This window comes from Cuculus canorus, chromosome 32, assembly GCF_017976375.1.
Source record: "Cuculus canorus isolate bCucCan1 chromosome 32, bCucCan1.pri, whole genome shotgun sequence".
Taxonomy (NCBI): Eukaryota; Metazoa; Chordata; class Aves; order Cuculiformes; family Cuculidae; genus Cuculus; species Cuculus canorus.
Window position 1 is genome coordinate 376,549 of NC_071432.1, and position 19,948 is coordinate 396,496.

General features: G+C 61.4%; 1 protein-coding gene across 3 annotated transcripts in view; it reads right to left on the bottom strand.

The window, feature by feature from the left end:
• Positions 1–19,471, bottom strand: part of CXXC1 (CXXC finger protein 1) — a 32,496-nt gene extending 13,025 nt beyond the window's left edge. Inside the window, exons 1-20 of one of the 3 annotated variants that reach the window (XM_054052203.1) lie at positions 19,438–19,471; positions 19,287–19,349; positions 19,138–19,212; positions 18,335–18,382; positions 18,001–18,055; positions 17,198–17,287; positions 17,043–17,106; positions 16,831–16,897; positions 16,678–16,732; positions 16,432–16,521; positions 14,841–14,976; positions 14,653–14,750; positions 13,253–13,353; positions 11,960–12,069; positions 10,266–10,421; positions 10,124–10,150; positions 8,643–8,780; positions 6,795–6,902; positions 4,006–4,187; positions 1,150–1,357 (exon numbers count right to left, since the gene is read on the bottom strand). In XM_054052203.1, the coding sequence (XP_053908178.1) occupies positions 1,150–1,357; positions 4,006–4,187; positions 6,795–6,902; positions 8,643–8,780; positions 10,124–10,150; positions 10,266–10,421; positions 11,960–12,069; positions 13,253–13,353; positions 14,653–14,750; positions 14,841–14,976; positions 16,432–16,521; positions 16,678–16,732; positions 16,831–16,897; positions 17,043–17,106; positions 17,198–17,287; positions 18,001–18,055; positions 18,335–18,382; positions 19,138–19,212; positions 19,287–19,349; positions 19,438–19,456 (1,890 nt within the window). In that variant the 5' untranslated portion in view covers positions 19,457–19,471. Of the gene's footprint in view, positions 1–1,149; positions 1,358–4,005; positions 4,191–6,794; positions 6,903–8,642; positions 8,781–10,123; positions 10,151–10,265; positions 10,422–11,959; positions 12,070–13,252; positions 13,354–14,652; positions 14,751–14,840; positions 14,977–16,431; positions 16,522–16,677; positions 16,733–16,830; positions 16,898–17,042; positions 17,107–17,197; positions 17,288–18,000; positions 18,056–18,334; positions 18,383–19,137; positions 19,213–19,286; positions 19,350–19,437 lie in introns of all 3 variants that reach the window. The other 2 variants (XM_054052204.1, XM_054052202.1) reach the window with 2 other exon arrangements.
• Positions 19,472–19,948: the final 477 nt, after the last annotated feature.

The window sequence follows — 19,948 nt, forward strand, 5'->3', positions numbered from 1 at the left end:
GGGGGTGGATCCAGATGGGATCCTGACATCCGAGGGGGATCCGGAAGGGATCCTGACATCCAAGGGGGAAACCAGATGGGATCCCGGCATCTCGGAGGGGGATCCAGAAGGGATCCCAGCATCTAAGGGGGATCCTCATATCCGGGGGTGGATCCAGGAAAGGATCCTGGAATCCAGGGGGGAATCCAGAAGGGATCCTGGAATCCGGGGGGTGGATCCAGATGGGATCCTGACATCCGAGGGGGAGAATACGGAAGGGATCCTGGAATCCAGGGGTGGGGGGGAATCCAGAAGGGATCCTGGCATTCAGGGGTGGATCCAGAAGGGATCCTGGAATCCGGGGGGGGATCCAGGAAGGGATCCTGGAATCCGGGGGGGGATCCAGGAAGGGATCCTGGAATCCGGGGGGGGATCCGGAAGGGATCCTGACATCCAAGGGGGGGGAATCTGGAAGGGATCCTGACATCTCGGAGGGGGATCCAGAAGAGATCCCAACATCTAAGGGGGATCCTCATATCTGGGGGTGGATCCAGGAAGGGATCCTGGAATCCAGGGGGGAATCCAGAAGGGATCCTGGAATCCGGGGGGGATCCAGATGGGATCCCAACACCTAAGGGGGACCCAGAGGAGATCCCCGTATCCGCAGGGGGATCCAGAGGGGATCCCAACATCTAAAGTGGATCCAAAGGGGATCCTGGTATCCACGGGGGAATCCAGAAGGGATTCTGGAATCCGGGGCGGGGGGGAGGAATCCGGGAAGGGATCCCAACACCTAAGGGGGATCCAGGGGGGATCCTGGTATCCAGGGGGGGATCCAGACGGGATCCTGGAATCTGGGGGGAGATCCAGAAGGGATCCCAACACCTAAGGGGGATCCAGAGGCGATCCTGGTATCCAGGGGGGAGATCCAGATGGGATCCTGGCATCCAGGTGGGGGATCCAGAGGGGATCATGGTATCCAGGGGGGAATCCGGAAGGGATCCCGGCATCTGAGGGGGATCCAGATGGGATCCCAACACCTAAGGGGGATGCAGAAGGGATCCTGACATCCAGGGGGGGATCCAGGAAGGGATCCTGGAATCCGGGGGGGGATCCGGGAAGGGATCCTGGGATCCAGGGGGTGATCCATAGGGCTCCGCCGGGCCTGACCTCCTCGTCGTGCCGGGGCGGATGGCCTTTGGCGCGGGCGATGAGGGCCTCGAGCTCGTGGAAGCGCCGCTCCATGTCCTGGAGCCGGAGGCGCGCCTGGTGCTGCTCCCGACGGATGCGCTCCAGGAGCCGCTTCCCGTGCTCCTCCGCCACGCACGGGCTCTGCTGCCACTGCTGGATCCGCTGCGGAAGGATCTCGTAGATCCGGCTGCCAAAACGGCGGGAAAACAGGGGTCAACGGCGGCGGCGGCGCACGGAGCACCCGGAATCCACCCCGGGAATCATTCCAGGGGGGATCGCGTAGATCCACCACCTCCGAGCGGCAGTTGGGGGCCGGGATCCACTCTGGGATCCACTCTGGGATCATTCCGGGGGGGATGCGGTCACTCCGGACCCTCAGGACAACAGGGATGGGGGTTGGGATCCACTCTGGGATCCACTCTGGGATCATTCCAAGGGGGATGCGGTCATTCCGGGCCCTCAGGACAGAAGGGATGGAGTTCGGGATCCACTCTGGGATCATTCCGGGGGGGATGCGGTCATTCCAGACCCTCAGGACAGAAGGGATGGGGTCAGGATCCACTCTGGGATCCACTCCGGGATCATTCCGGGGGGATGCGGTCATTCCAGACCCTCAGGACAGAAGGGATGGGGGTCGGGATCCACTCTGGGATCATTCCAGGGGGGATGCGGTCATTCCAGGCCCTCAGGACAGAAGGGATGGGGTCGGGATCCACTCTGGGATCCACTCTGGGATCATTCCGGGGGGGATGCGGTCAATCCGGACCCTCAGGAAAACAGGGATGGGGTCGGGATCCACTCCGGGATCCACTCTGGGATCATTCCAGGGGGGATGTGGTCATTCCGGGCCCTCAGGACAGAAGGGATGGGGGTTGGGATCCACTCTGGGATCCACTCTGGGATCATTCCAAGGGGGATGCGGTCACTCCGGATCCTCAGGACAGAAGGGATGGGGGTTGGGATCCACTCTGGGATCATTCCAGGGGGGATGCGGTCATTCCAGGCCCTCAGGACAGAAGGGATGGGGTCGGGATCCACTCTGGGATCCACTCTGGGATCATTCCGGGGGGGATGCGGTCAATCCGGACCCTCAGGAAAACAGGGATGGGGTCGGGATCCACTCCGGGATCCACTCTGGGATCATTCCAGGGGGGATGTGGTCATTCCGGGCCCTCAGGACAGAAGGGATGGGGGTTGGGATCCACTCTGGGATCCACTCCGGGATCATTCCGGGGGGATGCGGTCATTCCAGACCCTCAGGACAGAAGGGATGGGGGTTGGGATCCACTCTGGGATCATTCCAGGGGGGATGCGGTCATTCCAGGCCCTCAGGACAGAAGGAATGGGGGTCGGGATCCACTCTGGGATCCACTCTGGGATCATTCCAGGGGGGATGCGGTCATTCCGGACCCTCAGGACAGAAGGGATGGGGGTTGGGATCCACTCTGGGATCCACTCTGGGATCATTCCAGGGGGAAATCCGATCAATCCGGGACCTCACAGCCATTGCCTACTGCTCACTACTGGTCTATACTGGTCCATACTGGTTTATACTGGTCCATACTGGTCTGTATTCAGTCAGTAACTCACTGGACACCACCCTTTCCCTCCAAGACCTGAGCGACCGCATCGCTCTGCTGCGCTCTCCCTCACTCCATACCGGTTCCTCCTGCTCTGTACTGGTTTATACTGGTCTATCCTGGTTTATACTGGCCTATACTGGTTTATACTGGTCCATACTGGTCTGTGCTCACTCAATAACTCACTGAACACCACCCTTTCCATCCAAGACCCGAGTGATCGCGTCCCCCTGTGGCTCCACTGCGCTCTCCTTCACTCCCTACCTGTTCCTCCCATTCCGTACTGGTTTATACTGGTCCATACTGGTCTCTATTGCCCTATACTGGTTTATACTGGTCCATACTGGTCTGTATTCAGTCAGTAACTCACTGGACACCACCCTTTCCCTCCAAGACCTGAGCGACCACATCGCTCTGCTGCGCTCTCCCTCACTCCATACCGGTTCGTCCCTCTCCGTACTGGTTTATACTGGTCCATACTGGTTTCTACTACCCTATACTGGTTTATACTGGTCCACACTGGTCTGTGCTCACTCAGTAAATCACTGAACACCACCTCCTCCGTGAAGGACCCGAGTGACCGCGTCCCTCCTGCGGCTCTGCTGCACTCTCCCTCACTCCCTACCAGTTCCTCCCTTTCCGTACTGGTTTATACTGGTCCATACTGGTCTCTATTGCCCTATACTGGTTTATACTGGTCCATACTGGTCTGTGCTCACTCAATAACTCACTGGACACCACCCTTTCCCTCCAAGACCTGAGCGACCGCATCGCTCTGCTGCGCTCTCCCTCACTCCATACCGGTTCGTCCCTCTCCGTACTGGTTTATACTGGTCCATACTGGTCTCTATTGCCCTATACTGGTTTATACTGGTCCACACTGGTCTGTGCTCACTCAGTAAACCACTGAACACCACCTCCTCGGTGAAGGACCCGAGTGACCGCGTCCCTCCTGCGGCTCCGCTGCGCTCTCCCTCACTCCCTACCGGTTCCTCCCATTCCATACTGGTTTCTACTGGCCCATACTGGTTTATACTGGCCTATACTGGTCTATACTGGTCCATACTGGTCTATACTGGTCCATACTGGTCTGTATTCAGTCAGTAACTCACTGGACACCACCTCTTCCCTCCAAGACCTGAGTGACCGCGTCCCTCCTGCGGCTCTCCTGCGCTCTCCCTCACTCCCTACCGGTCCCTCCCTCTCCGTACTGGTTTATACTGGTCAGTACTGGTGGGTACTGGTGGGTACTCACTTGGCGGCCAGTTTGACGCCGCAGGCCTCGCTGCAGTACTTGGACGGGGGCCGCGCGGGGCGGGTGCAGCCGGGCCCCAGGCATTGGCCGAGCCCCGCGGGGTCGCGGGCGTCGCAGCGCTCGGGGTGACGGTTCCGCTCGCGGTGCCGCGGCCGCTGCCGGTGCCGCCGCAGCCGCTCCTCCTTCTGACCAGCAACGCCCAGTTACACCAGTAAAGGCACTGGTGGCACCGCCCACCCCGCCCAGCAGCCCCCAGTGCCCACCAGGACCCACACCAGGAACTCCCAGTGCCTCCCAGTAGCCCTTCCGGCACCAACAGCTGCCGGTGTCACTCCTCTTTCTCACCAGTATCGCCCAGTTACACCAGTAAAGGCACCAGGAGCCCTCCCAGTAACCCTCAGGGCATCCCAGTAGCCCCCAGTGCCCACCAGGACCCACACCAGTAACTCCCAGTAACTCCCAGTGCCTCCCAGTAGCCCTTCCGGCACCAACAGCTGCCGGTGTCACTCCTCTTTCTCACCAGTATCGCCCAGTTACACCAGTAAAGGCATCAGGAGCCCTCCCAGTAACCCTCAGGGCATCCCAGTAGCCCCCAGTGCCCACCAGGACCCACACCAGTAACTCCCAGTGCCTCCCAGTAGCCCTTCCGGCACCGACAGCTGCCGGTGTCGCTCCTCCTTCTCACCAGTATCGCCCAGTTACACCAGTAAGAGGCACCGGGAGCCCTCCCAGTAACCCTCAGGGCATCCCAGCAGCCCCCAGTGCCCACCAGGACCCACACCAGTAACTCCCAGTAGCCCTTCCCACACTGACAGCTGTCACAGCCGCTCCTCCTTCTGACCAGTAACGCCCAGTTACACCAGTAAAGGCACCGGGAGCCCTCCCAGTAACCCTCAGGGCATCCCAGTAGCCCCCAGTGCCCACCAGGACCCACACCAGTAACTCCCAGTAACTCCCAGTAGCCCTTCCGGCACCAACAGCTGCCGGTGTGACTCCTCTTTCTCACCAGTATCGCCCAGTTACACCAGTAAGAGGCACCGGGAGCCCTCCCAGTAACCCTCAGGGCATCCCAGTAGCTCCCAGTGCCCACCAGGACCCACACCAGGAACTCCCAGTGCCTCCCAGTAGCCCTTCCAGCACCGACAGCTGCCGGTGTCGCTCCTCCTTCTCACCAGTATCGCCCAGTTACACCAGTAAAGGCACCAGGAGCCCTCCCAGTAACCCTCAGGGCATCCCAGTAGCTCCCAGTGCCCACTGGAACCCCCCCAGTAGCTCCCAGTGCCCACCAGGACCCACACCAGTAACTCCCAGTAACTCCCAGTAGCCCTTCCGGCACCAACAGCTGCCGGTGTCGCTCCTCTTTCTCACCAGTATCGCCCAGTTACACCAGTAAGAGGCACCGGGAGCCCTCCCAGTAACCCCCAGGGCATCCCAGTAGCTCCCAGTGCCCACCAGGACCCACACCAGTAACTCCCAGTAACTCCCAGTAACTCCCAGTAGCCCTTCCGGCACCGACAGCTGCCGGTGTCGCTCCTCCTTCTCACCAGTATCGCCCAGTTACACCAGTAAAGGCACCAGGAGCCCTCCCAGTAACCCTCAGGGCATCCCAGTAGCTCCCAGTGCCCACCAGGACCCACACCAGTAACTCCCAGTGCCTCCCAGTAGCCCCTCCGGCACCGACAGCTGCCGGTGTCGCTCCTTCTTCTCACCAGTATCGCCCAGTTACACCAGTAAAGGCACCAGGAGCCCTCCCAGTAACCCTCAGGGCATCCCAGTAGCTCCCAGTACCCACTGGAACCCCCCCAGTAACTCCCAGTGCCCACCGGGACCCACACCAGTAACTCCCAGTGCCTCCCAGTAGCCCTTCCGGCACCCACAGCTGCCGGTGTCGCTCCTCTTTCTCACCAGTATCACCCAGTTACACCAGTAAGAGGCACCGGGAGCCCTCCCAGTAACCCCCAGTGCCCGCTAGGACCCACACCAGTGCCTCCCAGTACCCACCACAGCTCCCAGTAGCCCTCCCAGTACCCACCAGTGCCTCCCAATAGCCCTCCCAGTGCCCACCAGTGCCTCCCACAGCTCCCAGTAGCCCTCCCAGTACCCACCAGTGCCTCCCAATAGCCCTCTCAGTGCCCACCAGTGCCTCCCAGTAGCCCTCCCAGTACCCACCAGTGCCTCCCAGTACCCACCACAGCTCCCAGTATCCCTCCCAGTGCCCACCAGTGCCTCCCACAGCTCCCAGTAGCCCTCTCAGTGCCCACCAGTACCTCGCAGTAGCCCTCCCAGTACCCACCAGTGCCTTCCAGTAGCCCTCCCAGTACCCACCAGTGCCTCCCAGTAGCCCTCCCAGTGCCCACCAGTGCCTCCCAGTGTCCACCACAGCTCCCAGTATCCCTCCCAGTGCCCAGCAGTGCCCCCCACAGCTCCCAGTAGCCCTCCCAGTGCCCACCAGTGCCCACCAGTGCCTCCCACAGCTCCCAGTAGCCCTCCCAGTGCCTCCCACAGCTCCCAGTAGCCCTCCCAGTACCCACCAGTGTCTCCCAGTATCCCTCTCAGTGCCCACCAGTGCCTCCCAGTGTCCACCACAGCTCCCAGTATCCCTCCCAGTGCCCACCAGTGCCTCCCAGTACCCACCAGTGCCTCCCAATAGCCCTCCCAGTGCCCACCAGTGCCTCCCAGTGCCCACCAGTGTCTCCCAGTAGCCCTCCCAGTGCCCACCAGTCCCTCCCAGTGCCCCCCACAGCTCCCAGTAGCCCTCCCAGTGCCTCCCAGTGCCTCCCAGTCCCCACCTTTTTATCGGACTTCTTCTCGCGCCGCTTGACGTGTTTGACCTTGACGGCTCTCTTGCGCAGCGCGGGGTCGAGGAAGGGCGCGTCCTCGGCGTCGCTGAGCCACGGCTGCGCCCAACACGCCAAGAACACGCCAAGAACACGCCAAGAACACGCCAAGAACACGTCAGCCCGACACAAACACCCCACGCGCTCATCCCGCGCCCCCAACACGCGGAAAACACCCCTCATCCCACCCAGGAAACGCCTCCGGAACGCTTACGGCCCAACGGCACACGCCAAAAACACGCTAAGAACACGCTAAAACATACGTGTGGCGGCACTGGGGGGTTCAAGGGGGGATTTGGGGTCACTTGAAGTGAATTGGGGGCGTTTCGAGAAGAATTTGAGGCTCCGGGGGTGGAATTGGAGGCGTTTGGATAAAATCCGAGAGGAATTTGGGCTCTTGGAATGCGTTGAGGGTTATTTTAGGGCCACTTTGGGGGTCCCGGGCAAAAAAATCGGTATTTTGGGGGGGTTTAAAGAGAAATTTGGGGTTCCGGAAGTAGAATTTGAGACGTTTTAAGGAAAATTTGGGGCAAATTTAGGATTCTGAGAGATTTTAAGTCAAATTTAGGGAATATTTGGGTCTTCAGAGGAAAAAAATGGGTATTTTTGGGGGTCTTAAAGAGAAATTTGGGGGTTCTGGAGTAAAAATTGGGGGCCACTCTGGGGGGATTTGGGGTCCCCAGAGGAGGATTTGGCCCATTTTGGGGCTCAGGGGGGGACTCAGGAGTAAATTTGGGGTCCCCAGAGGAGGATTTGGCCCAATTTGGGGTTCGGGGGGGGACTCAGGAGTAAATTTGGGGTCCCCAGAGGAGGATTTGGCCCAATTTGGGGTTCGGGGGGGGACTCAGGAGTAAATTTGGGGTTCCCAGAGAGGAATTTGTTCCCCATTGGTGTTCGGGGGTGAAGTCCCATTATGGATTTGGGGTTCCCAGAGTAGGATTTGGCCCCGTTTGGGGTTTGGGGGGGATCCCAGGGCAGGATTTGGCCCCATTTGGGGTTCGGGGGTCCCCCGGCTGTGGATTTGGCCCCGTTTGGGGATTTGGGGGTCCCCCGGTTGTGGATTTGGCCCCGTTAGGGATTTGGGGGTCCCCCGGCTGTGGATTTGGCCCCGTTGGGGATTTGGGGGTCCCCCGGCTGTGGATTTGGGGGTCCCCCGGCTGTGGATTTGGCCCCGTTTGGGGATTTGGGGGTCCCCCGGCTGTGGATTTGGGGGTCCCCCGGCTGTGGATTTGGCCCCGTTAGGGATTCGGGGGTCCCCCGGCTGTGGATTTGGCCCCGTTTGGGGATTTAGGGGTCCCCCGGCTGTGGATTTGGCCCCATTTGGGATTTGGGGGTCCCCCGGCTGTGGATTTGGCCCCGTTGGGGATTTAGGGGTCCCCCGGCTGTGGATTTGGCCCCGTTGGGGATTCAGGGGGGTCCCCCGGCTGTGGATTTGGGGGTCCCCCGGCTGTGGATTTGGCCCCGGTTGGGGATTCGGGGAGGTCCCCCGGCTGTGGATTTGGGGGTCCCCCGGCTGTGGATTTGGCCCGGGATGGGGATTCAGGGGGGTCCCCCGGCTGTGGATTTGGCTCCGTTGGGGATTTGGGGGTCCCCCGGCTGTGGATTCAGGGGGGTCCCCCAGCTGTGGATTTGGGGGTCCCCCGGCTGTGGATTTGGCCCCGGTTGGGGATTCGGGGGGGTCCCCCGGCTGTGGATTTGGGGGCCCCCCGGCTGTGGATTTGGCCCTGGATGGGGATTCAGGGGGGTTCCCCGGCTGTGGATTTGGGGGTCCCCGGGCTGTGGATTTTGGGGTTCACTCACCAGGCCGTGGTCGTCGAAGGCGCCGGCGCAGAGCTCCTGGTAGAGCCGTGGGTCGAGCGGCAGCTCCTCGTCCGAGAGGCTCTCGGGGGGCCCCGCGCCCCCCAACGGCTCCACGTCCCCCTCGCGCCCCCGCGCCAGCTGGGGGGGGGTCAGCACCCACCCAGGCGGCGACAGCCCCCCAAAAAACAACCCCCCCCACCGACACCCCAAAATACCCACCCGGGGATTATTAGGGATCTCCCCCCCCACCCCGAAAAAGAGGGACCCGGGAATGATTGGGGACCCCCCCAATATAGGGACCTGGGAATTGGGGGACCCCCCCAATATAGGGACCTGGGAACTATTGGGGATCCCCCCCAAAATAGGGACCTGGGAATTGGGGATCCCTCCCAATATAGGGACCAGGGAATTGGGGGACCCCCCCCAAAATAGGGACCTGGGAATTGGGGGACCCCCAAAATATGGACCCGGGAATTAGGGATCCCCCCAAAAGAGGGACCTGGGAATTGGGGGACCCCCAAAATATGGACCCGGGAATTAGGGATCCCCCCCAAAAGAGGGACCTGGGAATTGGGGATCCCCCCCCAAAATAGGGACACAGGGACCCCCCCAAAAAGGGACTCGGGGGGAGCTAAGGGACACGGGGGGACCCCAAAAAGGGACTCTGGAAATACAGGGATCCCCAAAAAGGGACTTGGGAGACACAGGGATCCCCAAAAAGGGACTCGGGGGGAGCTAAGGGACACAGGGACACCCCAAAAAGGGACCTGGGAGACACAGGGATCCCCAAAAAGGGACTCGGGGGGAGCTAAGGGACACAGGGGAACCCCAAAAATGGATCTGGGAGACACAGGGATCCCCAAAAAGAGACTCGGGGGGAGCTAAGGGACACAGGGGGACCCCAAAAAGGGACTCTGGAAACACAGGGATCCCCAAAAAGGGACTCAGGGGAGCTAAGGGACACGGGGGTACCCCAAAAAGGGACTCTGGAAACACAGGGATCCCCAAAAAGGGACTCGAGGGGACTAAGGGACACGGGGACCCCCCAAAAATGGATCCCGGAGACACAGGGATCCCCTAAAATGGACTCGGGGGGAGCTAAGGGATATGGGGACACCCCAAAAAGGGACCCGAAGACACAGGGAACCCCTAAAATGGACTCGGAGGGAGCTAAGGGATATGGGGACCCCAAAAATGGATCTGGGAGACACAGGGATCCCCAAAAAGGGACTCGGGGGGGGCTAAGTGACACGGGGGGACCCCAAAAAGGGACTCTGGAAACACAGGGATCCCCAAAAAGGGACTCGAGGGGACTAAGGGACACTGGGGGACCCCAAAAATGGATCCGGGAGACACAGGGATCCCCTAAAATGGACTTGGGGAGATCTAAGGGACACGGGGACCCCCCAAAAAGGGACCCAGGGGACAGAGAGACCCCCCTATCACCCCCCTCCAAGGGACCCCAAGACGTGGGCACTCACCGAGGTGGGGAAGTACTTGTAGGATTCCTACAGGGAAGAGAAGACGCTAAGAACATGCTAAGAACATGCTAAGAACATGCTAAGAACACGCTAAAGGCACGCTAAGGGCACGCTAAGGGCACGCTAAGGGCACGCTACTCACGCGGGCGCGCAGCTGGCACTGCCGCAGGCGGCATTTCTGGCGGATCTTGTTGGGGCCCCCGAATTTCTTCATGTCGCGACAGAAGTCGCACTGACCGCAGTCCTCGGGGCGCCGACACGCCTCGCACTCCCCGCACATGCGCGCCGAGCGCTTGATCTGGGGGGGCCAACGGCGGGATTTGGGGGGGGTTCAGGAGGGTTTGGGGGGGTTTCGGGGGGATTTGGGGGAGCGTTGGGGCATTTAGGGGGGATTCACGTGGATTTTGGGGGGATTTAGAGGGGTTTGGGGGTACTTAAGGGGCTTTGGGGGAGCGTTGGGGCATTTAGGGGGGATTCACGCGGATTTTGGGGGGATTTAAGGGGGTTTGGGGGGATTTCGGGGTGATTTGGGGGAGCGTTGGGGCATTTAGGGGGGATTCATGTGGATTTTGGGGTGATTTAAGGGGGTTTGGGGGCGTTTTAAGGGGCTTGGGGGGAGCGTTGGGGCATTTAGGGGGGATTCACGTGGATTTTGGGGGGATTTAGAGAGGTTTGGGGGGGTTCGGGGTGATTTGGGGGAGCATTGGGGCATTTAGGGGAGATTCACGCGGATTTTGGGGTGATTTAGAGGGGTTTGGGGGGACTTAAGGGGATTTGGGGGAGCGTTGGGGCATTTAGGGGGGATTCACGTGGATTTTGGGGGGATTTAGAGAGGTATAGGGGGGTTTTGGGGTGATTTGGGGGAGCATTGGGGCATTTAGGAGGGATTCACGTGGATTTTGGGGGGATTTAGAGAGGTTTGGGGGGATTTCGGGGTGATTTGGGGGAGCGTTGGGGCATTTAGGGGGGATTCACGTGGATTTTGGGGTGATTTAGAGGGGTTTGGGGGGTTTAAGGGGAGGTTTAAAGGGGGATTTGGGGGATTGGGGGGATTTGGGGGAGCATTGGGGCATTTAGGGGGGATTCACGCGGATTTTGGGGTGATTTAGTGGGATCTTGGGGTGATTTGGGGGATCTTGGGGTGATTTTGGGGGATCTTCGGGTGATTTTGGGGGATTTTGGGGTGATTTGGGGGATCTTGGGTTAATTTGAGGGATTTTGGGGTGATTCCGGGGGATCTTGGGGTGATTTAGGGAGATCTTGGGGTGATTCAGGGGGATCTTGGGGTGATTCGGGGGGATCTTGGGGTGATTTAGGGAGATCTTGGGGTGACTTAGAGGGATCTTGGGGTGATTTGGGGGGATTTTGGGGTGATCTCGGGAGATCTTGGGGTGATTTAGGGGGATCTTGGGGTGATTTGGGGGGATTTTGGGGGTGATTTGGGGGGATTTTGGGGTGATTTAGAGGGATTTTGGGGTGATTTAGGGGGATTTTGGGGTGATTTAAGGGGATCTTGGAGTGATTTAGGGGAATCTTGGGGTGATTTGGGAGGATTTTGGGGTGATTTTGGGGGATTTTGGGGTGATATAGAGAGATTTTGGGGTGATTTAGTGGGATCTTGGGGTGATATAAAGGGATTTTGGGGTGATTTCGGGAGATCTTGGGGTGATTCCGGGGGATTTTGGGGTCCTATAACCATTGTGCCTCTCAGACGCTCAATAGTGATTCGCTCCGGCGAATCCAGGGAAGCAGAGGCAGGAATTTTGGGGGTGGGGGTTGGGAGATTTGGGGTTCAGGGAGATTTTGGGGTGACTACAGGGGATTTTGGGGTCCCACCTTGGCCGCCCGTCCCTGATCCAGCGCCAACTCCTGCGCCTTCGTCCCCTCGTGTTCCTTCTCGCGCCACTTCTTGTGGCGGTAACGGATCTCCAAAGTGGGGTCTTTCTCTGGGGGGGCCCCCCAAAAAAAAGGGGGGGTCAGGAGCACCCCAAAAACCAGAGCCCCCCAAAAAAAGGGACCCGGGGGTGAGCGACACCCCAAAAAAAGGGACCTAAACTCATCAAAAACGGACGCAGAGCCCCCCAAAAAGGGACCCAGGTGACCCACAGCCCCCCCAAAATTGACCCAGGAGTGTGGGAGCCCCCCAAAAAGGAGACCCAGCACCCCCAAAATGAGACTCAGGTGCCCCAGAGCCCCCCAAAAAGGGACCCAGGTGATCCAGGGCCCCCCAAAATGGGACCCAGCACCCCCAAAATGGGACTCAGGTGCCTCAGAGCCCCCCAAAATGGGATCCAGAGTATGGGAGCCCCCCAAAAAGAGGACCCAGCACCCCCAAAATGAGACTCAGGTGCCCCAGAGCCCCCCAAAATGGGACCCAGGTGATCCAGGGCCCCCCAAAATGGGATCCAGCACCCCCAAAATGAGACTCAGGTGCCTCAGAGCCCCCCAAAATGGGATCCAGAGTATGGGAGCCCCCCAAAAAGGAGACCCAGCACCCCCAAAATGAAACTCAGGTGCCCCAGAGTCCCCCAAAATTGACCCAGGAGTGTGGGAGCCCCCCAAAAAGGAGACCCAGCACCCCCAAAATGAGACTCAGGTGCCCCAGAGTCCCCCAAAATTGACCCAGGAGTGTGGGAGCCCCCCAAAAAGGAGACCCAGCACCCCCAAAATGAGACTCAGGTGCTTCAGAGCCCCCCAAAATGGGACCCAGGTGCCCCAGAGCCCCCCAAAATGGGCCCCAAGTGCCCCAGAGCCCCCCAAAATGAGACCCAGGTGCCTCAGAGCCCCCCAAAATGAGACCCAGGTGCCTCAGACACCCCCAAAATGAGACCCAGGTGCCCCAGAGCCCCCCAAAATGGGCCCCAAGTGCCCCAGAGCCCCCCAAAATGGGACCCAGGTGCCTCAGACACCCCCAAAATGAGACCCAGGTGCCCCAGAGCCCCCCAGAATGGGCCCCAAGTGCCTCAGAGCCCCCCAAAATGGGCCCCAGGTGCCCCAGATCCCCCCAGAAAGGGACCCAGGCACCAAGAACACCCCTAAAAATTGATCCAGGCACCCGGGAACCACCCCCCCCCCGAAGAAAAGCAGATGGTGGGGTGCGGAGCCCCCCCAAAAAGCGCCGGGCCTCACCGCGGCACTGCTCGCAGTACCACTCGCGGATGGCTTTGGCCATTTTCTCGGTGATGTTGATGCAGTCGCCGTGGAACCATTCGTTGCAGTTGTCGCACCCGCTGCGAGCGGGGAGACAAAAAAGGGGGGGCAGGAACCCCCGTCAGCGATCTGGGGGGGGCCACACCCCAAAAAGCCCACCCTGAGGGACCCCAAATCCCACTAATCCTCTCCTAAAAAGGGTTCAGGCTCCTAAGGGGAAGATCTGGGCAGCCAAGACCCCCCCCAACTCCATCCTAACGGCCCCAGGAACCCCCAAACTCCATCTTAATGCCCCCAGGACCCCCCCAACTCCATCTTAACGCCCTCAGGAACCCCCAAACTCCATCTTAATGCCCCCAGGACCCCCCAAACTCCATCTTAATGCCCTCAGGAACCCCCAAACTCCATCTTAATGCCCCCAGGACCCCCCAAACTCCATCCTAACGCCCTCAGGAACCCCCAAACTCCATCTTAACGCCCTCAGGACCCCCCCAACTTCATCTTAACGCCCTCAGGAACCCCCAAACTCCATCTTAACGCCCTCAGGACACCCCAAACTCCATCTTAATGCCCCCAGGACACCCCCAACTCCATCTTAACGCCTCCAGGACCCCCCCAAACTCCATCTTAACGCCCCCAAGACCCCCCAACTTCATCTTAACGGCCCCAGGATCCCCCAAACTCCATCTTAATGCCCCCAGGACCCCCCCAATTCCATCTTAATGCCCCCAGGACCCCCCAAACTCCATCTTAACGACCCCAGGACCCCCCAAACTCCACCTTAACGCCCTCAGAACTCCCCCAAACTCCATCTTAACGCCCCCAGGACCCCCCCAACTCCATCCTAATGCCCCCAGGACCCCCCAAACTCCATCTTAACGACCCTAGGACACCCCCCAACTCCATCTTAACGCCCCCAGGACACCCCAAACTCCATCTTAAGGACCTCAGGACACCCCAAACTCCATCCTAACGCCCCCAGGACACCCCCCAACTCTATCTTAACGCCCCCAGGAGCCCCCAACTCCATCCTAACGCCCCCAGGACCCCCCCAATCCCCCCCAACTCCATCTTAACGCCCCCAGAACTCCCCCAAACTCCATCTTAACGCCCCCAGGACCCCCCTCAATCCCCCCAACACCCTCAGGACACCCCCAATCCCCCTCAACCCCATCTTAACGCCCCCAGAACTCCCCCAAACTCCATCCTAACACCCCCAGGACCCCCCTAATCCCCCCCAACTCCATCTTAACGCCCCCAGGACCCCCCCAATTCCATCCTAACGCCCCCAGGACCCCCCCAAACTCCATCTTAACGCCCCCAGGACCCCCCCAATTCCATCCTAACGCCCCCAGGACCCCCCCCAAGGCTCCCCTCACATCATGAAGCAGTTGATGTCGGGTTTGCGGCACACACAATACACGGGCGCGTTCTCCTCCCCGCCCGGCGCCGCCTCCGCGTCCGAGAATTCACTATCCTGGGGGTGAAGGGAGAAAGGAAAAGGGGTGTCAGGGATTCCCCCCGGAACCCCAAGAGAGCCCCCCGGGACCCCCGGGACCCTCCGCACCATCGCCGCGCCCAGCAGCCCCAGCTCGCGACCGGAACCGGAAAGAGGAGCGGCCCCACACTTCCGTTTTGCCCACAGGTAAAATGGCCGCCGCGGGGGGTGGGGCGCCCGGTTCAAAGATGGCGGAGCGGAGACGCTAAAAAGGGCAAAATGGCGGCGTACGGGAAAGGGGTAAAAATGGCGGCGCGCGGTGGAGGGTGAGGGGGACGCCATGTTGGGTGAGTGAGAAACGTCAGCGCAGACACGTTTGGGGGGGGCGCGTTTATTGAGGGAATGGGGGGACACGGGGGGGCTTTGGGATATGGGGGGACACGGGGGGGGCTTTGGGATATGGGGAGGAAATGGGGGGATACGGGGGGCTTTGGAATATGGGGGGGACATGGGGAAATGGGGGGTGTTGGGGGGGCTTTGGGATGTGGGGGGGACATGGGGAAATGGGGGGTGTTGGGGGGGGCTTTGGGATATGGGGGGGACATGGGGAAATAGGGGGTGTTGGGGGGGCTTTGGGATATGGGGGGGACATGGGGAAATGGGGGGTGTTGGGGGGCTTTGGGATATGGGGGGGACATGGGGAAATGGGGGTTGTTGGGGGGCTTTGGGATATGGGGGTGTTGGGGGGGCTGTGGGATATGGGGAGATGGTAGGGATTGGGATATGGGGGAGACACGGGGGATTTGGGGGGTCATGGGGAGATGTAGGGGGCCATATTGGGCACTGGGGGAGGGTTATGGGGGTACAGGCGGACGTGGTGGAGAGCTGAGGGTCCCGAGGGGACGCGGGGATGCGGGGACCCCCTCACTGGGGCGCAGCCTGTGGGGGGCGCTGCAGCTGCTCCAGCTCCTCTGCCAGCCTGGAGGGGGCGGGGACAGAGTGAGGGGCGGGGCAAGGGGCAATGGGGTGTGGCCAGGGGCAAGGGGGCGGGGTCAGAGGCAAGGAGGCGGGGCCCTCAAAGGGTCTTGGGGGCTCTAGGGGGGTCCTGGGGGTCTCTAGAGGGGTTCAGGGGGATTTCTAGAAGGGTTCCAAGAGTCCAAGAGGGGTCCGGGGGGATCTAAAAGGGTCATGAGTGGCTCTCGAGGGGTCCAGAAAGTTCTAGAGGGGTTCTGGAAGGCCCTAAAGGGGTCCCAGGGGGGTCCTGGGGGTCTGAGAAGGGTCGTGAGGGCCCTAAAGGGGTCCCAGGGGGGTCCTGGGGGTCTGAGAAGGGTCGTGAGGGCCCTAAAGGGGTCCCGGGGGGGTCCTGGGGATCTGAGAAGGGTCCTGGAAGGCCCTAAAGGGGTCCTAGAAAGGAGGGGCCAAGGGGCATTGTGAGGGGGGCGTGGCCACGAGAGGGGGCGTGGCCATTGAGAATCCAATACAGAGTGGTTAAAAGGGGGCGTGGTCAGTCATAAAGGGGGTGGGGCCATATGTGGTGGGGGCGTGGTCATGTGGATGGAGGCGTGTCCATGGTGAATGAGGGCGTGGCCAATACGTATGGGGCGTGGCCACGAGAGGGAGGGCGTGTCCTGTGGGGAGTGGGGGCGTGTCCTAAGTGAATTGGGGCGTGGCCTAAAGGGATGGGGGCGTGACCTAAAGGAATGGGGGCGTGTCCCCTCACCTATCCCGCTGGCGCTGGTGGCCCTGCTGCCGGGCTAGCTCCGCCCCCAGCCGGCGCCGTGCCGCCTCCTCCGCCTGCTGCACCAACCGCCTGCGGGAACCGAGGGGTCTTGGGGGTGTCAGGGGTCACTGGGGTGGGGTCTGAGGGCATTTGGGGTCAGGGGGTCACCGAGGTGGGGTCTCGGGAGAGGTCACCAGGGGGTGAAAGGGGGTGACCACGATGCCGGGGGGGGGTTCCGGCACTCACGCGGCCACGTGGGCTTCAGCTCCGACGTCCTTCTCTGCCTCCAGGAAGCGTCGCTCTGGGATAGGGGGGGCGGAGCCTCCTGATCCCTCCATGGATCCGGGAGGGGGTCCTGGTGTCCAGGGAGGGGAAACTGAGGCATCCGGGACTCCTCACCCTGGCTCAGCAGCTTCTCCCGCGCCTCCTCCAGTCGCACCAGTTCAGCCTCCAACTGGGATGGGGTCTGTGGGAGGGGTCACCAGGATGCCAGGGGTCAGGGGTCACCAGGATGCCAAGGGTCAGGGGTCACCAAGAGGCCTTGGAAGGGTCCTGTGGATCCCGGGATTCCGGGATTTGGGACCTCAAACTCAGGTGCCGAAGGTTCTCACGTGAAACTCCCGCAGGCGTTTGTGCTCTTCCATGATGGCCTCCAGCTGCTGCCAGAACTCCTGCCTGTGGGGACCCCCCCCCCCGGCGTCACGTGACCCCCGGCGTCACGTGACCCCTCCCCGGCGTCACGTGACCTGGGTGCCGCGCGACGCACCGATGTCGTCGGCGCAGGTGAAGCAGTCGCTCTCGCTGCTCTCCGGCTCCTTCCAGGTCCCGCTGGCGGCCCAGGCAGAGGCCCCGGCGCCTGGCAGGGTCAAAGGTCACGGGGGGTCAAGGTCACTCAGGGGTCACCAAGGGGGGGGGCTGAGGGCATTTGGGGGTCAGGGGTCAGCAGGATGCCAAGGGTCAGGGGTCACTGGGGGGCTCGGAGGGGTCAGCAGGATGCCAAGGGTCAGAGGTCATGGGGGCTTGGGGGGGTCAGGGGTCACCGGGGGGGCTTGGAGGGGTCAAGGATCACCGGGGTGGGGGCTGAGGGCATTTGGGGGTCAGGGGTCATCAGGATGCCAAGGGTCAGGGGTCACAGGGGGGCTCGGAGGGGTCAGAGGTCAGCAGGATGCCAAGGGTCAGAGGCCACGGGGGCTTGGAGGGGTCAGGTGTCACCAAGGGGGGCTTGGAGGGGTCAAGGATCACCGGGGTGGGGGCTGAGGGCATTTGGGGGTCAGGGGTCATCAGGATGCCAAGGGTCAGGGGTCACAGGTGGACTCAGAGGGGTCAGAGGTCACAGAGGGCTTGGAGGGGTCAGGGGTCACCGGTCACAGGGGGGCGTGGAGGGGTCAGGGGTCACCGGTGTGGGGGCTGAGGGCATTTGGGGGTCAGGGGTCATCAGGATGCCAAGGGTCAGGGGTCACAGGGGGGCTTGGAGGGGTCAGGGGTCACACCGATGCCAAGGCTGAGGGGTCACTGGGGGTCCGGAGATGTCCCCAAGGGGTGTGGGGAGCTGTGTCCACTCCTACTGACCTTTGCCCTTCGGCCTCCACCTCCTCCCGGCGCAGCCGAGCCACCCGCAGCGCTTCTGCCGGGAACGACCCCAAAGGGATCCCGGAATCGAGGGGAGGGGGACACGGGGATCCAGAGGGGATCCAGGTGCTCCAAAGGGATCCCGGAATCGAGGGGAGGGGGACACGGGGATCCAGAGGGGATCCAGGTGCTCCAGAGGGATCCCGGAATCGAGGGGAGGGGGACACGGGGATCCAGAGGAGATCCAGGTGCTCCAGAGGGATCCCGGAATCGAGGGGAGGGGGACACAGGGATCCCGAGGGATTCAGGGAGGAGGACGGAGCGCGGGTCTCACCCTGCTTCTGCTGCCAGAGCCCCTCCAGCGCCGCCTGACGCTCCTCCACTGCGGTAAAAGGGGGATTCTATCCCAGATTTCTGGGTCCCTCCTGGACAGACACCTCCAACCCCTCTCCCAGACTCCTGGGTCTCTACTGGACACCTGGATCCTCTATCTCAGATCCCTTGTGGATGCCTGGATCCCCTCTCCCAGATTCCTGGGTCCCTCCTGGACACTTGGATCCCTTCTCCCAGATTCCTGGGTCCCTCCTGGACATTTGGATCCCCTCTCCCAGATTCCTGGGTCCCACTTGGACACCTGGATCCCCTATCTCAGACACCCCGGATCCCTTCTCCCAGGCTCCAGGGTCCCTCCTGGACACCTGGATCCCTTCTCCCAGACTCCAGGGTCCCTCCTGGATGCTTGGATCCCCTCTCCCAGATTCCTGGGTCCCTCCTGGACACTTGGATCCCCTCTCCCAGACTCCTGGGTCCCTCCTGGACCCTTGGATCCCCTCTCCCAGACTCCTGGGTCCCTCCTGGACACTTGGATCCCCTCTCCCAGACTCCTGGGTCCCTCCTGGACGCTTGGATCCCCTCTCCCAGATTCCTGGGTCCCTCCCGGACACTTGGATCCCCTCTCCCAGATTCCTGGGTCCCTCCCGGACACCTGGATACCCTTTCCCAGATATCCTGGATCCCCTCTCCCAGACTCCTGGGTCCCTCCTGGACACTTGGATCCCCTCTCCCAGACTCCAGGGTCCCTCCCGGACACCTGGATCCCCTTTCCCAGACATCCTGGCTCCCCTCTCCCGGACTCACGCTGCTCCAGGTGCTGCCGTAGCCCCTCGCCGTGTCCCTGCGCCTCCGCCATCTCCCGCGCCACAGCCTGACGCACTGCAGGGACGGGACGATGGCAGCCATCACGGGCACTTGGGGGGACACTGGAGGGGTCCCCCCCGGACGCTCACCTCGCTGCAGGCTGCGGATCCGACCCAGCAGCACCTCCGGCCTCGGGGCTGTCCCGGGGAGACCTTAGAGGGGATCATGGTGACACCCGTGTCCCCTGAGAAGGGGGAGGACGTGGGGATGCGGAGGGGAAACGGCCGACGGAGCCCTCACCGTGGGGGTCACCGTCCATCACCGCAGCCTGAGGGGACACGGGGACGATGGCAGCCACCTGCGGGCCCCTCGGCCCCTCCCATGTCCCGTGGTCACTCTCTCCCATCCCCTCTTCCCACCATTTTCTGTCCCCTCTTCCCTTTCTGTCCCCTCTTCCCTTTCTGTCCTCTCTTCCCTTTCTGTCCTCTCTTCCCTTTCTGTCCCCTTTTCCCTTTCTGTCCTCTCTTCCCTTTCTGTCCCCTTTTCACACCATTTTCCATTCCCTCTTCCCTTTCTGTCCACTTTTCCCTTTCTGTCCTCTTTTCCCGCCTTTTTCTGTCCCCTCTTCCCTTTCTGTCCCCTATTCCCTTTCTATCCCCTTTTCCTGCCATTTTCTGTCCCCTTTTCCCTTTCCTGTCCTCTCTTCCCACCATTTTCTGTCCCCTCTTCCCTTTCTGTCCCCTCTTCTCTTTCTGTCCTCTTTTCCCGCCATTTTCTGTCCTCTCTTCCCACCATTTTCTGTCCCCTCTTC